Source organism: Bubalus kerabau, chromosome 6, assembly GCF_029407905.1.
Source record: "Bubalus kerabau isolate K-KA32 ecotype Philippines breed swamp buffalo chromosome 6, PCC_UOA_SB_1v2, whole genome shotgun sequence".
Classification (NCBI taxonomy): Eukaryota; Metazoa; Chordata; class Mammalia; order Artiodactyla; family Bovidae; genus Bubalus; species Bubalus kerabau.
Window position 1 is genome coordinate 36,803,115 of NC_073629.1, and position 16,720 is coordinate 36,819,834.

Sequence of the window (16,720 nt, forward strand, 5' to 3'; positions counted from 1 at the left end):
AGGTGGGCACCTCAGACCATTTGGCCATCCTGACAGACAACACTTGCTGATCAGGGAATGGAGAGGATGCAGAGACAAGGGAGAAGCAGCCAAGAAACAAGGAGCAGCCTTAGGGGCAGAGTCCTGGTTCCTCAACAGATACATATAACAATATCTTTGAGCTATTTACAGAACTAAAACCCAACACATGGAAAATGTCAGCATTTTTCGCTTCAGAGAAGACCTCTTGAGACGAGATTAAAGGAGCGCGGGCCCTGCACACACCCGAATCTTGTCAGCAGTCCCATCCCTGAATCACTGCTATGAAATTCCTCACCAAACCCTCCTGGGTTGCGACACGCAGTTTACAAGGGCAGGAGCCTGGCAAAACAGTAAAGCTATTCTTTCCTACTTCACTCAAAATTCTGTCTCCAAGATTTGATTAGGCACCGATGCACAGAGGATGAGTTTTCAGCATCAGCATTAGTTATGTGCCCTTCTGCCTCAAACTCTAGATAGGGATGGCAGACTGGAAACCAGTTTGCATCTCCCCTGAGGTTCAGAATGTCCTGAGTCAGATTCATGGGTGGGTTAAATCTCTCTGATAATATATAATTATTAAAACTGTAGCCCTCAATCCTGGCTACATATTGTTACAGCCTAGAAAGTTGTGTAAAATACAGGTGCCAAGGTCCATCCCTGGAGAATCACACTTAAGTGTTCTGGAGAAGGGCCAGCAGTAACTATTTCATTTCAATCTCAATTAACCTTTATATAGTCACTGAAATGTTCACAGTCTTGTCACTTTCTAGTTTCAGACGATTAGAATCTTGCTGTCATTCTTTCCCTTTTGTTCTCATAAAACCAATGACACAAAGGTTAAAGCCACCAAGAAAGGCAGTTTTTCAACAAGTGCAGCTCTGCTCATCACTTTTCAAATGAGCAATTAATAATTCATAACAATTAACTGAGTTATGAGTTTCTTTTTCAATATGTTTCTAAACATGAATAGATTAAATGGCAATTGCTATCAAATTTTATGTTCTAATTCATGTGTCCAATAAAAGTTTATCTTTGGGAACTCACTTTGTATTTCCATTTGATATATTCATAACCAAATGCAATATACTGTATTAAAATATTTATTATTAACCTATCAAATATTAACCACTTTTAAATTATATGGATGAAAGAAAACAAATAGGCTACTTGTTTAAGTTTTCATGATTCTCTTTATTTTAATATGATTTGGATCTGTAGAATAATCCTGGTAAAAACTGGTGACAAGAGCTACAGTATGAGTTCCTGCCTCTTAACAAAATTTTTCCAAGGCATATGTATGCCCTGGATTTTCCAGACGCCCTTATTCTATGAATGGATAACTGACAAAAACAAACAACAAACCGGGCTTTGAAGTTAAATTCCTAGGTTAAAGTTCACATGTATTATCTCATGCTCTGATTCTCAAACTTGAATATGCATATGAACCACCTGGAAATCTTGTTAAAATGCAGATCAGGAAGTCTAGAATGAGGCCTGGGATTCTGCATTTCTAATAAATCCCCAAATGATGCTGATGATACTGAAGGATGTACAGAACGATCACACATTTAAGTTGTTAGAATCTAGATGACTGTGTGCAGGTTACCTAGCCTCTCTGAGCGTCAGTTCTTGTATCTGTAAAGTGAGGATAACCGCTAATAAGGTTTTATGCAAATTAAACAAGGCAATGTAAATGGCTTGGCAGAGTTACTACATTCGGCGAGCACTCACTCAGTTGTGACCACTGTCGTCATTAGCAAATTAGCAGAGCTGCAATTAGCAGAGCTAAAGGGCTAAACGAGGATGTCTCTAAGATGTCAACTCAGCTGTAAGATTTTAAGGTTATAGGTCAAACCACAGGTACCTATGATCAGAAAAGTGAGCTAGAAAAGTGATACTGGGAGTTGGTCTTCTCAGATGCCAACAAGTGAAGCACTGTCAGGTTTGACACCCATCTTGTATTCTCAGTCCTTATAAGAGGGCAGGGATGATACTATATTTGTCTCTTGGTGTTCACATTTAGCAGAATTCCTCGCACATGTCTAGAACTGCTGCCGCTGCTGCTGCTGCTAAGTTGTTTCAGTCGTGTCCGACTCTGTGCGACCCTATAGATGGCAGCCCACCAGGCTCCCCCATCCCTGGGATTCTCCAGGCAAGAACACTGGAGCGGGTTGCCATTTTCTTCTCCAATGCATGAAAGTGAAAAGTGAAAGTGAAGTCGCTCAGTCGTGTTCGACTCCTAGCGACTCCATGGACTGCAGCCTTCCAGGCTCCTCCATCTATTGGATTTTCCAGGCAAGAGTACTGGAGTGGGGTGCCATCGCCTTCTCCGTCTAGAACTGCACTATTTGCTAAATGAGAGAGAGTATACATATAAGTAAATGAGTGACTTTGTGAACAAATAAATGAATTAGGCAACCCAAAGTGGGTCTAGTTTGATGGGGAGAAGAATTCAAAAGATTTAGCAAGACTTTATTAAGCAGCCCTTCCATTACTTTGGTTAAACTGAATTTAGTAATCAAAGATGACATAATGGGCAGAGTTTTTCTATCATGCATGGGATGATCTGATCTCATTTGTTGTATATGAAGAACATATGGAACATTACTGATTTAACCATGTTATATTAGATGGGCCTATCAATAGGTGAAGCACAGTTTTCTCCATCACCAGACACCAGACAGTCTTTAGTAAAAATCTGATAGAAGTCATACATTATATGTCCATATGTAGCTTAGCATCCTTTGCAAAATCAGTAACTTTAATTTTCATTTTCATTTTATTTTATTTTTAAACTTTACAAAATTGTATTAGTTTTGCCAAATATCAAAATGAATCCGCCACAGGTATACATATGTTCCCCATCCTGAACCCTCCTCCCTCCTCCCTCCCCATACCCTCCCTCTGGGTCGTCTCAGTGCACCAGCCCCAAGCATCCAGTATCATGCATCGAACCTGGACTAGCAACTCGTTTCATATGTGATATTTTACATGTTTCATTGAAACATGTAATTTTCATTTTAAAGAAAGAACAGGCAGGGGCGACTAAACACATCATGGTGATTATTTTGTAAATGTGTAGAAATATTAAACCACTATGTTGTACACCTGGAGCTAACCCAGTGATACAGGTCAATTAAAAAATATGTAGACACTGACAGAAATATATAAATGATAGTGATTTCTGAGGGGTGGGAATTACGGGTGATTGCTAATTTTTACTTTTTTCTTTTACATATTTCTAGTTGTCTGCAGTGAACATGTATAGTTTATAATATTAGAAGGAAAACAGCCGCTGCTGCTGCTGCTAAGTCGCTTCAGTCATGTCTGACTCTGTGCGACCCCATAGACGGCAGCCCACCAGGCTCCTCCGTCCTTGGGATTCTCCAGGCAAGAACACTGGAGTGGGTTGCCATTTCCTTCTCCAATGCATGCATGCATGCTAAGTTGCTTCAGTCGTGTCCAACTCTATGCGACCCTATGGACAGCAGCCCACCAGGCTCCTCCGTCCTTGGGATTCTCCAGGCAAGAACACTGGAGTGGGTTGCCATTTCCTTCTCCAATGCATGCATGCGTGCTAAGTTGCTTCAGTTGTGTCCGACTCTATGCGACCCTATGGACAGCAGCCCACCAGGCTCCTCTGTCCACAGGATTCTCTAGGCAAGAATACTGGAGTGGGTTGCCATTTCCCTCTCCAAGGAAAACAGCAAATGTCATTAAAATGAAAAAAAAAAGAGAAAGAACAGAGGTGTGATATCTCAGGAAAGACCTCATAATATTATACATCTAAGTATCTTCCACATAAGTGCTAGTAAAAGCTAGATCAGTAAAATCACTGAAAATGCAGTGATTGTCATCTCTAAAACTGCCTCACTAATACATTGCCAAATTATTCTGGTAATTAGCCCTCCTGCAAACTCCTAAACTTTGTGTTTTTACTTTCAAAATCTATGTGAACAATGTAGTTGTCCATATTATTGATTTTCATGATGAAGAATACAGATTAAGGTAAGACTAAGTCCATAGAGTCAATAATACTAATTAAAAAGAGGTCTAAGTGTGATTCTTAAAAATAATTGCATTGATATTTCATTATTTTTATAGTGTGTTGTCTTTGAGACATATGCTCATTTCCCCCAGAGAGTTGTAGCTTAGAAGAAATAACCACAATACATAATATTAATCCTACACTTTTGCAGAATATGGGAAGGAATATTGTTAAAAATACATTTTAGCAATTGTTCCTCTTTTAAAATACCCGGAGATGTCTGAACGATCTTGACTTTGAATTGTGATGATGAGCTGGGGACTGAGGTTGGATGCAGACCATATGAACCACGGGGTTCTGAATTTCTGTGTATATAGGCCCATTCCAGATGAAACACAACTTTACTGGAATTTACATCAAAATAATCAATTGCCCTGTATTTATGCATGACTCTTCTCCACAACTTGCAGCAACAGATAACTGAAGGTTGACTGTAATTTTTAAAAACAGGAAACCTGACAAAGAGGAGATGGAAAGCATGTGGTACTTAAATTGAGATGGGGCATGACATTCCATCCCTGTAGGTAGAGCTTTATGATTTAGAATGCCCTGGGTTCAATAGATTTGGCAATGCTCACAAGAGCGTTAGACAGAAAAGGCAGGGGTTCACAGTACTGATGAGCGCTGTATTCAGAATAATTACCTCTGATATCAAAGTTGATGGTAAAAAAATAAATCTTGTATGTATGTTCTCTATGTATTTTTTTTCCCAGTGCCCTTGATGTTGTAGCCAATATTATTGCTGTGATTCTCCCTTAGCAGAGGTTTTTGCTGATATTCAAGGTGACGGGTTGTTCCTGCAGAATGCAACAGAACGATTCCTCACACCAACATGAGCAATCCTGATTGCATTATAGCCACCCTGACTTCACTTTCATTAGTTGCTGATTGTACTAAATTGATGCGAAATTGACTTGGCTGGCTGGTAAGTCTTTAAACAGTTGGCACTGACTATGTCTGTGATCTTGCTCTGGAAATTATATGGTCAAAGCCTTCATGTTTCTGAAAATTCTACCTTTTTTCTTAAGGTCAATTAGGGCCTTGTGAATATGAATCAATTAGACCAACTCTCTGTGATACTCATATCAAGACAGAGGACACACTTTAATGAAATGCAAGGTTTTTTGTGTTTTTTTTTTCCTTCTTGTTCTCTCTTGCTTCCTGCTTCATATTATCTCCATTTTGTTTAAGAGGTCCTCTATTTCTTCATTTTTAACTGCTGTCTGAGCTTAAAATAAACCAAACTACATTCTGCAATCTGAATCTAGTCTATGTCCTGTTTACTATGGCCTATGAACTAAGAATGGTTTTCATGTTTTGTTAGTGATTGAAAAAAATCAAAAGAAGAATTCTTGGCATGTGAAAATTATATGAAATTAAAATTTAAAAGTCAGCAAATAGTTTTAATGGAACACAGACACATTCATTTCAGTGTCGTCTATTTGGGGCTACAACAGCAGAATTGAGTAGTTGCAACGAAGACTGTATGGCCCAGGAAACCTAAAATAATTACTGTCTGGCCCTTACAAAAACAGTTCACTGACTCTTGGAATAAATCACCAAAGCCTCTGTCTCCATCTGCAAAGTAAAAATTATAAAATCCTCAGGATGCTATGCTGTGCGCTGCGCTAAGTCGCTTCAGTCATGTCCAACTCTTTGAGACACTTGAAACTGTAGCCCGCCAGGCTCCTCTGTCCATGGAGTTCTCCAGGCAAGAATACTAGAGTGGGTTGGCATGCCCTCCTCCAGGGGATCTTCCTGACCCAGGGCTCAAACCTGCATCTCTTACATCTCCTATGTTGGCAAGGTGGGTTCTTTACCACTAGAGCTACCTGGGAAACCCAAGAATGTTCTCAGCAAGCTCAATTAGCAATAAATATTCACTATTAACTATTAACTGGTTTTCCACTTACTAGGTGTTTGGCTCAGAAGAATCACCCTTTCTAAGTCTCAGTTTTGCTGTCTATAAAATAAGGGGAAAAATTATCTTCCTGGTAAAATGAGGTAGTACATACACATTCCTGACACAAAGTACACAATAAATAATTTCATTATTTTACATTACTTATTATTTCTCAGCAATTGATCCATATGGAAACATATGGGACCATTTTTGAGACTTCAGGATGATAGAATTTCAGATCAAGAAAAAGCCTTAGAACATCCAAACCATGTCTAAGATTTCACAGGAGGAGGTGCAATGAAACGTCTGTGGTGGTCCAGCAAACAGGCCTTTAAGAGGTGGAGACAGTGATACCCAGATCAAGTCACTGTGCTGACTCCTAGACCTTAGTTATCAGGCACCCCCCATCCCGGTTTATCTGTGGCTCCTATACCTCGGAATTCTGTTCTTACGGTGGCTGAGGACTGGCCCTTCATTTAAATGAACACAATTCCCCTATAAGTTTCAAACAGGTTGGCACTTTTTCAAGTGAACTGATTTTCACACTTAGACATTTTCTTTATAAATGTAATTTTAGAACACATTCACTAGGGTGTAAAGAATGGCTCATGGTGAAACTCCACTTGTGCACTGTCTAAAGTAAGGAGAGAACTTCATGCATTGTGTTTCTGCTTGGCCTTCTGATCTTCTCATTGTCAGAAAAGTCCAGGCTGCTGCTTTGATTCTGGGCTACTCACTGATACAACTTTACCTGAATTTCTTCATGAGCTTTGGCATTTCAGATAACATTCACTATTAAACTTGGATGGTTCTACAGTGTGAAATGGTAAAATCTGTGCATACTTGTCATTGTTAATATTCTCTTCAAATAAAGGAGTAAAAATTAGCATGGACCACGAAGTAAATATGGAAAGTTGCTTAGCCAGGTCAGAATCGGGGCCCTCTCTCAGCTGATCACAGGTTAGCAGAGTAGTAGGCAAACCTCAGAATGTCAGGAGGGAGCCTGGAATTGCTTTTAGTATGTCTACTATTTGTTTTTGTCCTATGCCAAGCTTCAGCAATTCAAGAGCACTGGGATTTGAATGTATTCGGATATGATCCTACTGTGAAGGGCATTCTGAACAACTCACTTCTTTCAGCCTGCCTCATCAGCCATTGCTTCTGTGGTTGTTCCAAATGAGCCATTAGTGATGTGAAGCATTAAAGCACTTTCCACAGCACAGGCGTAAACCCTGACTCTTCTGCTCATGGTGGCATTGGGTCCCTGATGTATTAGAGGTCGGTGGGCTTTTCCTACCAATCCCAAATTAAAGTTATATTAGGAATGAATGGAAAACAGAATTGTCACTGGAAAGTGATGGGCATTAGCATGACTGAGTGGTGTGGTGCCGTTCTGCTGAATCAGGAGAAATTTCACAACTGGAAGCAACCCCGGGTTTACTCTTCTAGTTAACAAAATGAACCATCTCCCCTCAGGAGGACAACCCAGCATATTTGTAATGCCTACAAACTGCCACCTTCTATCTTCTTTCTTTCTAATATTTTCCTTTTTAAATTATCTCCGGGAGGCTCCTACTGGTTCTATTTAACAAGCACTTCCTTCCCACCCTTAGGAGTTGAAAACAGTAACATCAAGTGCCCTTCCATGTATTTATTTTTCATCACTGTTATGTATGTGGTACTCAGCAAGGGAAATGAGACTAGCGTTCAAATTGATAGCGAGGAAATTAAAAACTTGGATTCAGTGATGCCATTCATTTTTAGCAATAGAAATATAAGAGCCCAATGAGTGAAGTCATGTGTCTAGGACTGAAAATACTCTGAAGCATCACAGACATTCCTCTTTAAGTGATATGCCACCTGTCAATGGATTCAACATGTAAGGTCAGCTGGTGAAATGTGAACTGGACATTTCAATGTAACACAGCAACTAGCAAGAGACTGCAACCACAGCAACTGAAAAATTACAAGTTAGGTTCAAGGCATTTGCCCAAGGAAGTAAAATCTTCATATCAGAGAAGCAACTGGAAGCATCATTTTAATGATCACAAGTTGTCAGGATTGTAGAAATTAATCTCATAGGAAAAAAAAATAAGAAAGAAAAATAAATCCCCTTGAACAATGGTAGCAGAAAAGCTATGATGGGAACCTATTAATCTCCAGGAAACAGAAGTTATGTAAGCCTTAAATCTGATTCTTAGAAATCAGAACTGAGGACTGAGAACATGGCTAGTGAAATTATGAGAGTCTGTCTGTTGGTAGAGAGATTATAGAGGGAAGCTGAGAGGCCAAACTGCAGTTCTTAACACAAACTGAGCTGTGTCTCTCATTCTACTTCCTTTCTGCCCCCACAGACTTGGTCTGAAAGTCAGAGCTGGAAGCTTGGAGAGGCCCTAGAGGTCTTTTCACTTGAATTCTCTTTTAAGCAGATACTCTCCAACAAGCATCACTCATAGGAGCTCATTCAGCTTCTGTGTGAGCTTTTCCAGAGTCTGGGGATTTATCATAACCCAAGGCATCATCCTGCATATTCTCAGACAGCTGGAGAGAATAATTTTTGGAAAATGCTAAGCTGAAACATCTTTCTCTTTCTACCCACTGGTCCTTATTCTATCTTCCTGAACCAACAAGTCTACCTGTTACATAACAGCCCACCAAACACTGGTTGACATCTATAAGATGTTAAGCCACATGCTTACCAAACTGTTTAAACTCTTTCAAATGAAGAAATCCTTCATCAAAGACAAAACTCGCCTATATCACTGCTTTGTTCAAATGTTTGTTTTTGTTTTTGTTTTTTTCCAGTGACTGAACTCTTGCTATGGGCTGTCCAGTGAATGTTTCAGGGGAACTATAACCATTTTGGTCCTTGTTCAGTCTAAAATTGTGTTAGTGTCTTTGCCACTCACAACAAAATGTTATCTGAAATTGAACATCTTTGCCACTTGAACAACTTGTTAACACAGTTCTACACCATTCTACATTTTTGCAGTTTGTTTTTATAGCCTTAATTTGCAGCACAGTATCTAGCATATAGTCGGGACTTAATAAATGTTCACCAAAACTTCATAAGAAATCCTTATTCAGTCATGATGGTTAGTATAGAAGTCTCCCATTTTTCTCTAGGTAGTCTACTGGAAACAATGCATGGTTTTATTTAAAAAATTAACATGTGTGTTTGTGTTTTAAAGAGGGTCTAAGATCTTATTTTTTTCCCCCAATAACATTTTGTATTTTTCGTAAGGTTCAGGACAATCTCTCTCAAAGGCCTTTAATAGGATTGCTCTCTTATGTGACATTGTCATCTCCCTACTATCAATAAGTGGTATAAATAGTTTCCTGACTGCTTCTGCCAGTCTTTTGGGTAAAGAAATTCTCATCAATGCAGTCAACAATTAGCAGGACACATCTTTTAGCAGCTATCTTGATATGTGAGGGCTTCCCTGGTGGCTCAGATGGTAAAAAATCTGCCTGTGCAATGTAGGAGACCTGGGTTTGATCCCTGGGTCAGGAAGATCCCCTGGAGAAGGGAACAGCTACCTATTCCAGTATTCTTGCCTGGAGAATTCCATGGACAGAGGAGCCTGGCAGGTTACAGTCCATGGGGTCGCAAAGAGGCGGACACAACTGAATGGCTAGCACACACATTTTTGATATGTGAATACCCCGATTTGGAAGATTACAAAGCATTTAGATTTCCTAATTTGGCTTTGGACAATATCTATATCCTCTAAATGGTTGTACAGTCTATGAAACACACTCACAATACTTTTTCTATAAGATCTTTGATCTTCACTGAAAAATATTTCAGTCTCTAATTCACAGTGCAAGGCTATATCTTCTTGACATACATCACTCTTTTCTAATCATATTATGTATTTCTTTCAAAGTTTTACCTTTGAATATCTTTATTCCAAATAGGAATTACATTCCAACTCCATGATACCTGCATATTCATTGCTGTCATTAAAAGCTGGCATTCTTGATGATAATTGTGGTAGGCAGAGAAAAATATCTCCCCAAAGATGTCTATATCTGAATTCCCGGAACCTGTTCCCTTACATGACAAAAGGGATGCGATTAAATTAAGGGATTTCAGATGGGAAGATTATCCTAGATTATCTGTGTGTTCCCATTCTAATCACATGGGTCCTTAAAAGTAGACACTGTGTCCAGGCTGCGGTTAGAGAAAGATATAGTGACAGAAGGAAAGGCAAAGAGAAATGGGCAGTTTATGGCTTTGAAGGGTGAAGAACAGGGCCACGAGGAAAAGAGTGCAGGTGGCATCCAGAAGACAGAAAAGGCAAGGAAACAGACTTTTCCCTTACAGCCTGACTGGAACACAGCCCTGCCAACACCTTGATCTTAGCCCAGGGAGACCGTTGTTTGGCTTCTAAATGCAGACCTGTAAGATGATAAATCTGTGTTGTTCTGAGCTACTAAATATGTGGTAATTGGTGATAATTTTCTAAGCAGCAGTAAAAACAAACAGACTTATTATGCATTCTCCGGAAGGCATACACCTAAGCAATGGAATTCTGTTCCCCAAACTTTCTCTCATTTTTCTCCTAAGAATAACTGTTGCCTTTTTAAAAATTTTGTGGTTTGCCGCAATTTCTGATTTTACAGTTTTACAAGAGCATTTTTACTATATTCTGATCAAATTTAATTAGAAACTCTTCTTGATCAGACCATCGAGCTTCCTACTAAACACATGTTTTCTTGTTCTTGGTAATAGATGTACTGATCCCTTCCAAGAACACATATCTTGATACTCTAGGCCATGACCCAGCAACTGACTCTCAGCCTTCCCCTTGCTATGTATGCTTCGTTCTTGATTTCCTGTATCTTCCAAAATCTTAACATTTAGCTATGTCACAAAATATTTTAACTTTAATTCAAATATTCACACTGTAAGTTCTTCTGAAAGCACCATTAGTATCTATACAAATTAGGTAACAATGTGGGGAAATTGGCGGCTTTAATAATGTCTGATATTCCAATGCAGCTTATACTTTCTTCAGGAAGACAATACATCTCTTCATCAGCCCCACTGGTTCTGTGTGTAGGAATTTCCATTTCATCTTCCAAACCAAAAAAAAACACACCTCCCTTATGTCTAGTCTTCTTGGCACCCTTAACAAGTGTTTCGTTATTTTCTAACACATGTTAACCAACCACATTTTATGTGAAACATGAAATGTTACTTTTTCTTTAGAAGGTTCATCTTTATTCTCTGGGATGTGGCTCATACTTCTTCTTGGATTTCAAAGGGGTGCATTAAAAAACAATCTCTCCTCAATCTTATTCTTCTGTGGAGCAACCTTAACACTAAGTTTGATTCTGCTCGTCCTCCTTGACATCTTTTTATTTCTGCACTCTTTCCTGAACCACGTGTTCCATGCTGCCTGACGTCCATTCATTCTGGAGGTTTGCAAGTGTTTCCCCTTTTGGCAGAGAGACCAGTTTACATTTATGGTGCATACAACCAGTGGCCCCTCAGGCAGAAAGGTCACTGATGAGCCTAGAGCTCTTCATTTCCCCAGTTGAAGACACGCAGTTACTTTAGGGGTAACCTTTGTTTCAATCACTTGAATTAGTCTTGTGTCTGAGCAAGGGATTTTTAGAATCCCCTAGGTCAACAGTTTGATACTCAGTAGTGGCCATTCTTATTACACTTTCTGCACTATTACTCTACAATTAGCGTTAAACATGGATTCTTAAAAAAAAAAGAAAAATGGATTCTTACCTAGTTCTTTGACACATCAACTTGTACCTGGAAATTAATAATAACTGAGATCTTACTATGTACCATGAGCTCCACATTCATTATTTTCCATATGTGTTAGGTTCTAGCTTTATCACAATTTTTACATGAAAAATTAAGTTTAGGGAGTCCAAGTACTTTCTGCTAAGTCCTGTGGGTAGTAAGGCATGGAGATGGAATTCAGACCTGGGTCTGTATGACTGCAGAGCTGAAGTGTGTGCTCATTTGGTTCTATTCATAGGATGTAAGCAACGGTGTCAGGAACTGAATCTCTTTATGTTCTATTCCCAAGTACAAGTCCTGCGGGACTGCAGTTCCGCACTGCTCCTCTTGTCAGTCCTCTGGGAGACTGGAACCCTGTGCCTGGATGCCTTGGACTCTGTCCTGATACTTACGACAGCTCCTCCCTGGTCCTGACTCCCTAAATGTTCACCTAATCCCTGCTCATTGCTGCCAAGGCCACTATCAGCCCTACTTGAACACTACGTTTTTCCTTCCTTGGTTTCTCATTGGCAGGTCACTATCTCTGCCACTAACAGTGTGGCCAACCCAAGGGTGGTCCAACTTAGGGCAAACAGAAGCATGTGTGTGTGCACACGTGAGGTGACAGGCGGCTGCGAAGGGAAGAGAGCAAAACAGATTGACTTGAGGGGCATTTCTGAATGCATTCATGCATGTGCAGACATAGGAGTGATATGAAAAATACCTATCGGCCTACAAGCACTAACTAATGAGTATGGATACCTGCTCTAGTATGGGAGCAGGTGCTGAAGGCACACCACTTTGACAAGTATTATCCTGTTAGATTTTGAGGATGTCTAAGAGATTCCGGGGAAGCACTTAGGGGTCTCAACGCAATAGCCATTTACCAACTGGCAAAAGGATTTCTATATTTTAACACAGAATATCAGCCCTGTGTAGCTGGGTTGAGGGGAGAAAAGATTTCAGACTGAGATAAAATTATTGTGTGCTCAAAGGTGTATCTGAAGTCTGTAAATTTATATAGTAAATCCTGTCTCACCCTGTTCCAGTCCGTCCTTTACAGAGCAGTCAGAATAATCTTTCTAAAGCAGAATTGTATCCTCTCCTCTGCTTGAAACTGTATGGTGGATCCCATATCACCCCTGTAGGAAGGTCCTCACTTCTCTTCCCTGATGAGATAAAACTTCCTAGGTTGGCGTTCAAGACACTACGTGATCTGGTCTATGGTTGCTTTTGCAACATTTTACCCCATCCCACCACAAACAACACACACACAACATGCATACTCCTTACCCTCTAATCATATCAATACCTTTTGGTATTTCTGAAGCAGAGCATGTTAGCTCATGTACTTTTTTTGCCCAAGGAGTTCCATCCAGGAAAGCTTTTACTAATACTAAAGACTCAAAATGTCTTCCTCTCTAGGATGCCTTACACCCCACCTGGGCTTCCCTAAAGGCATGTACATAGCACTTGGTCTGATTACCTTCTAACTGTTGGGTGCATGTCAGCTTCTCACTCCAGATTGTGAACTTAACATGCCCAAAGCAGCTATCTCTCTTTATCCTTTAGCCTCTACTGCTAGTTCAATACCTAATTTATAGTAGGTATTCAAGAAATACTCATGAGGGTAAGGTATTTACTCCTGTAATCTCACTGGTCTACTTAACTAGGAGTTGAGGCACAGAGCATTTTGTACATTATATAGCACTTATATGGTACATCCATGCCTAAATCCAGTCTTCTAATTCCATAAGAAGAAATATGATGACATTATATCTTTTTATAATACTCCAGAAATTAACACAGAAAAATCAAGTTAGGCCTTTTGGGGGCATACATTTCTTCTAAGGCTGGATTTGTTTACTTTCTCTACAATATCTTTCACTGATTACACTTTTGGAACTCATTCATTAGGTCCTGCTGCACCAGGTAGCTAACATGAGACTTTCCCTTTGGAAAGGTGTGTCTTCCTTATAAAGTCTCCTCATTCCCTATGCTTTGAGTTTTCATGCTGGCCCCTCCTCTGTCTGTCTATCTCTCCTCCTGACTGCTGACCTTCTGTGGGCCTCTATATCTAGATGACAACTATCTCCTCAGTCCTGGATCCTTATGTTGTTTTGGGCTTCCCAAACTCATTCAGATCCTTAAAATGCTTCCTGGGAACCTACAGTGTGTATAACTTTCAAACGATGACTGTATCCAGAGCTTATGTACAGAAGTGCTGCCTGACTTCTGACACTATTTGACTCTTTTAATGACTCTCCAGCATGGTGAGAGATGCTCACTCTCCAGCTTCTAGATCCCATCCTAACCTTGACCTGCTCAAAGCCCCATTTCTCAATTATCACCACAGTTCACTGATGCCCATGGCATTAGTATGGCAACAAATTTCACTTTGGCTTTATAATATGCAGAACTGTAGCCTCCAGGTAACTATACATTTCACAAGTAGCAGGTAAAACATTCTGTTCACCCCTGGTAGAAACTGGCTTTAGATAGTTCCTGCATGCTGACACTTTTTTTTTTTTTTTTTCAAGTGAAAACTAAGCAAAAACCCTCTAGAGCTGTGCTGTCCAATATGGTAGACATATGTGTCTATTAAGCCTTGCAATATGGCTAGTTCTAATTGAGATATTCTGTAAGCAGTAAACATCTGATTTCAAAGGCTCTGAAAAAAGTGAAATATATCCTTAATAATGTAACATTAATTCTATGTTGAAATGATAATTTTCAGGGTTTTTTTAATAAAATAATTTGTTAAAATCCATCTCTATTTATTTTTACTTTTTAAATGTGGATAACAAAATATTTCAAGTTACATGCATGGCTTGAATGATTTTCTATCGGGCTGCACTCTCCAGAGGCTCTGCCTGGTGGCTCTTTAATATTAGTAAGCTGACTGTGTACAGATAGAATGGAAAGCTAGTACAGAATTAAAAAGCAGAAAAGGTTGTGAATGACAGAAGGAAGCTTCTGCTCAGGTTTTTAAATTTCTGTTCCCGGAATACACCGACATGCCACCTGCCTTGACAAGCTTTTAAGAAGGTCTGATAATCCTCAGAGAAATGAAGTTGAACCAAATGGCATCTGTGTAAAGCTCACGCATGGTGCCTAACCTCAGAGGCTTAAAATCAACATTGATTTTCATCATTTATTTTATCCTGGCATTTAAATGTCCCTTAGATTTATTACCTTTAGGTTTTCAGTTCAGAGGCAGTGATGGGTATGATACAAGGGTGATAATAAGTTATGTAGATACCATTTAATTTATGAACTCTGGAGCTCCAGGGTAGTTCAAGAAATATATTAACTACATACACATCACCCTTCATTCTGCGGTAAGGATTTCTAAGCTGGGTCCCTATTGTGCCACTTAATTTATGGTCTGGCCAGGTACACGGATCTGCATACAATATTTCAATATAAGTTGCTCCAACCATCAGAAGAAACGAAGATGGGCTTCAAAGGAGCCGGCTGGACAGCTGATGGATTGCTCTCTCTCTCCTATATGTAGGCTGGGGCATTAAGTAGTTTTTAAAGCTTGTCAGCGGTTTGGGTCTTTTTCTGCTCTGAGAAGCTGCACGCACCAGCCTCGACAAGCAGAATCAGCCATGCTGCAGCAGGCAGAGGGCAGCTCCCAGAGTTACTTACGTTGACAGCCGTAGTGCCAGGAATTTCCCGGCAGGCACTCATCACACTTAGGCCCTGTTGTTCCAGTCTTACACTCACAAAATCCTGAGCCATTACAACGATCATGGACTGAGCCCAAAGGGTTACAATAACACTCTGTAGAAACAAGACAACACACAGGCTGGAGACAAGTCCACATGGCTTATAAGTTATCAATACAGGAGCGTCACTTACTTAAATGGATCACTTACAGAAAGATGTCCACTAATGAAATGCTTTGGCAAATATGGCTATTTCAGATCCATTTATTTATTTGCTCAGCCTTCCATGATAGCATTTTTATGTTATGGGACGAAATCAGTTGAAAACTTCTAAGGAAATAAGACATCATGCTCTTCCCCGCTAACAGATTATAATGGAGGTTCCGTTTGTTAGGGCATTTTTAGATGGTTTAATGAATGCCATGAGAAGTTTGTGTATCAAGGATAAATCTATATGCCATCAGTGTAAAATCTGTTTTAAATTATTCAAACGAGCCTATCTGTTACACTCAATATTTGAGAACTGCTGAACATTGTTAAAGTGCAATATGAATGCACTTTGTTCATTCAAAGGCAGTTTTACTTTATGATTTGGGATGGTGCATTATATATATATATTCATACTGTGTTGCAATCAGCCTTTAGATATTGTATCTGCTAGGCATGTTAGTATAGTTTTATGTAACTTAGATTAACAATCATGGAAGAAAAATGAATTTTGTAATCCTAAATAAATTTCAACGTATGCACAGTTTGAGACTCATATCATTATAATGTCTGTGGACAGAAAAATATAACTTTGAGTAATAAAAAGTAAATAGAATAATTTCTGGACTCCTCACATAGTATTATGCAGGATACTTTTACTTCTGAAGCTCTGCTTTGCTTAAAGGGTGAATTAAAAATGAGAATTCCTTAGGCTTCCATTAGCTAAGAAAGCTAACAGCAGTTAGTTTACAGCTTTTGGAATGTGTAAGCTGAAGTTTCTTTCTTTGTAATCCCACTGTATAATACTGGGCAAGTTACTATGCCCCTCTGTGTCCTGATTTCTCTTATTTTAAAATGGTATCATTAAGAGATTTTCATGTTAAAAATCAAATAAAATCACACCAAGCAACTAACCAAGCAGCCAACTACAAGAAACCCTGAGAATTTTAGTTTAGTATCTTTAAGTTTATTGTCTTACATTGGAAATGGAGATTAAGGGTTTACTGTTATATAGATAGGTCTAGAGGTGTGGTTGTGTCATAGGAACTAACCAGATAATTTCTTCAAAGACTGTGGAGTACCTTGGAATCATTATTATTTATTTCATGTTAAGGGAA

The 16,720-nt window shown here is 39.3% G+C and overlaps 1 protein-coding gene across 1 annotated transcript in view; it reads right to left on the reverse strand.

Moving 5' to 3' along the window:
* Nucleotides 1-16,720, reverse strand: part of NTNG1 (netrin G1) — a 364,680-nt gene that overhangs the window by 37,398 nt on the left and 310,562 nt on the right. Inside the window, exon 7 of the mRNA XM_055584934.1 lies at nt 15,376-15,510. Within this exon, the coding sequence (XP_055440909.1) occupies nt 15,376-15,510 (135 nt within the window). The remainder of the gene's footprint in view (nt 1-15,375; nt 15,511-16,720) is intronic.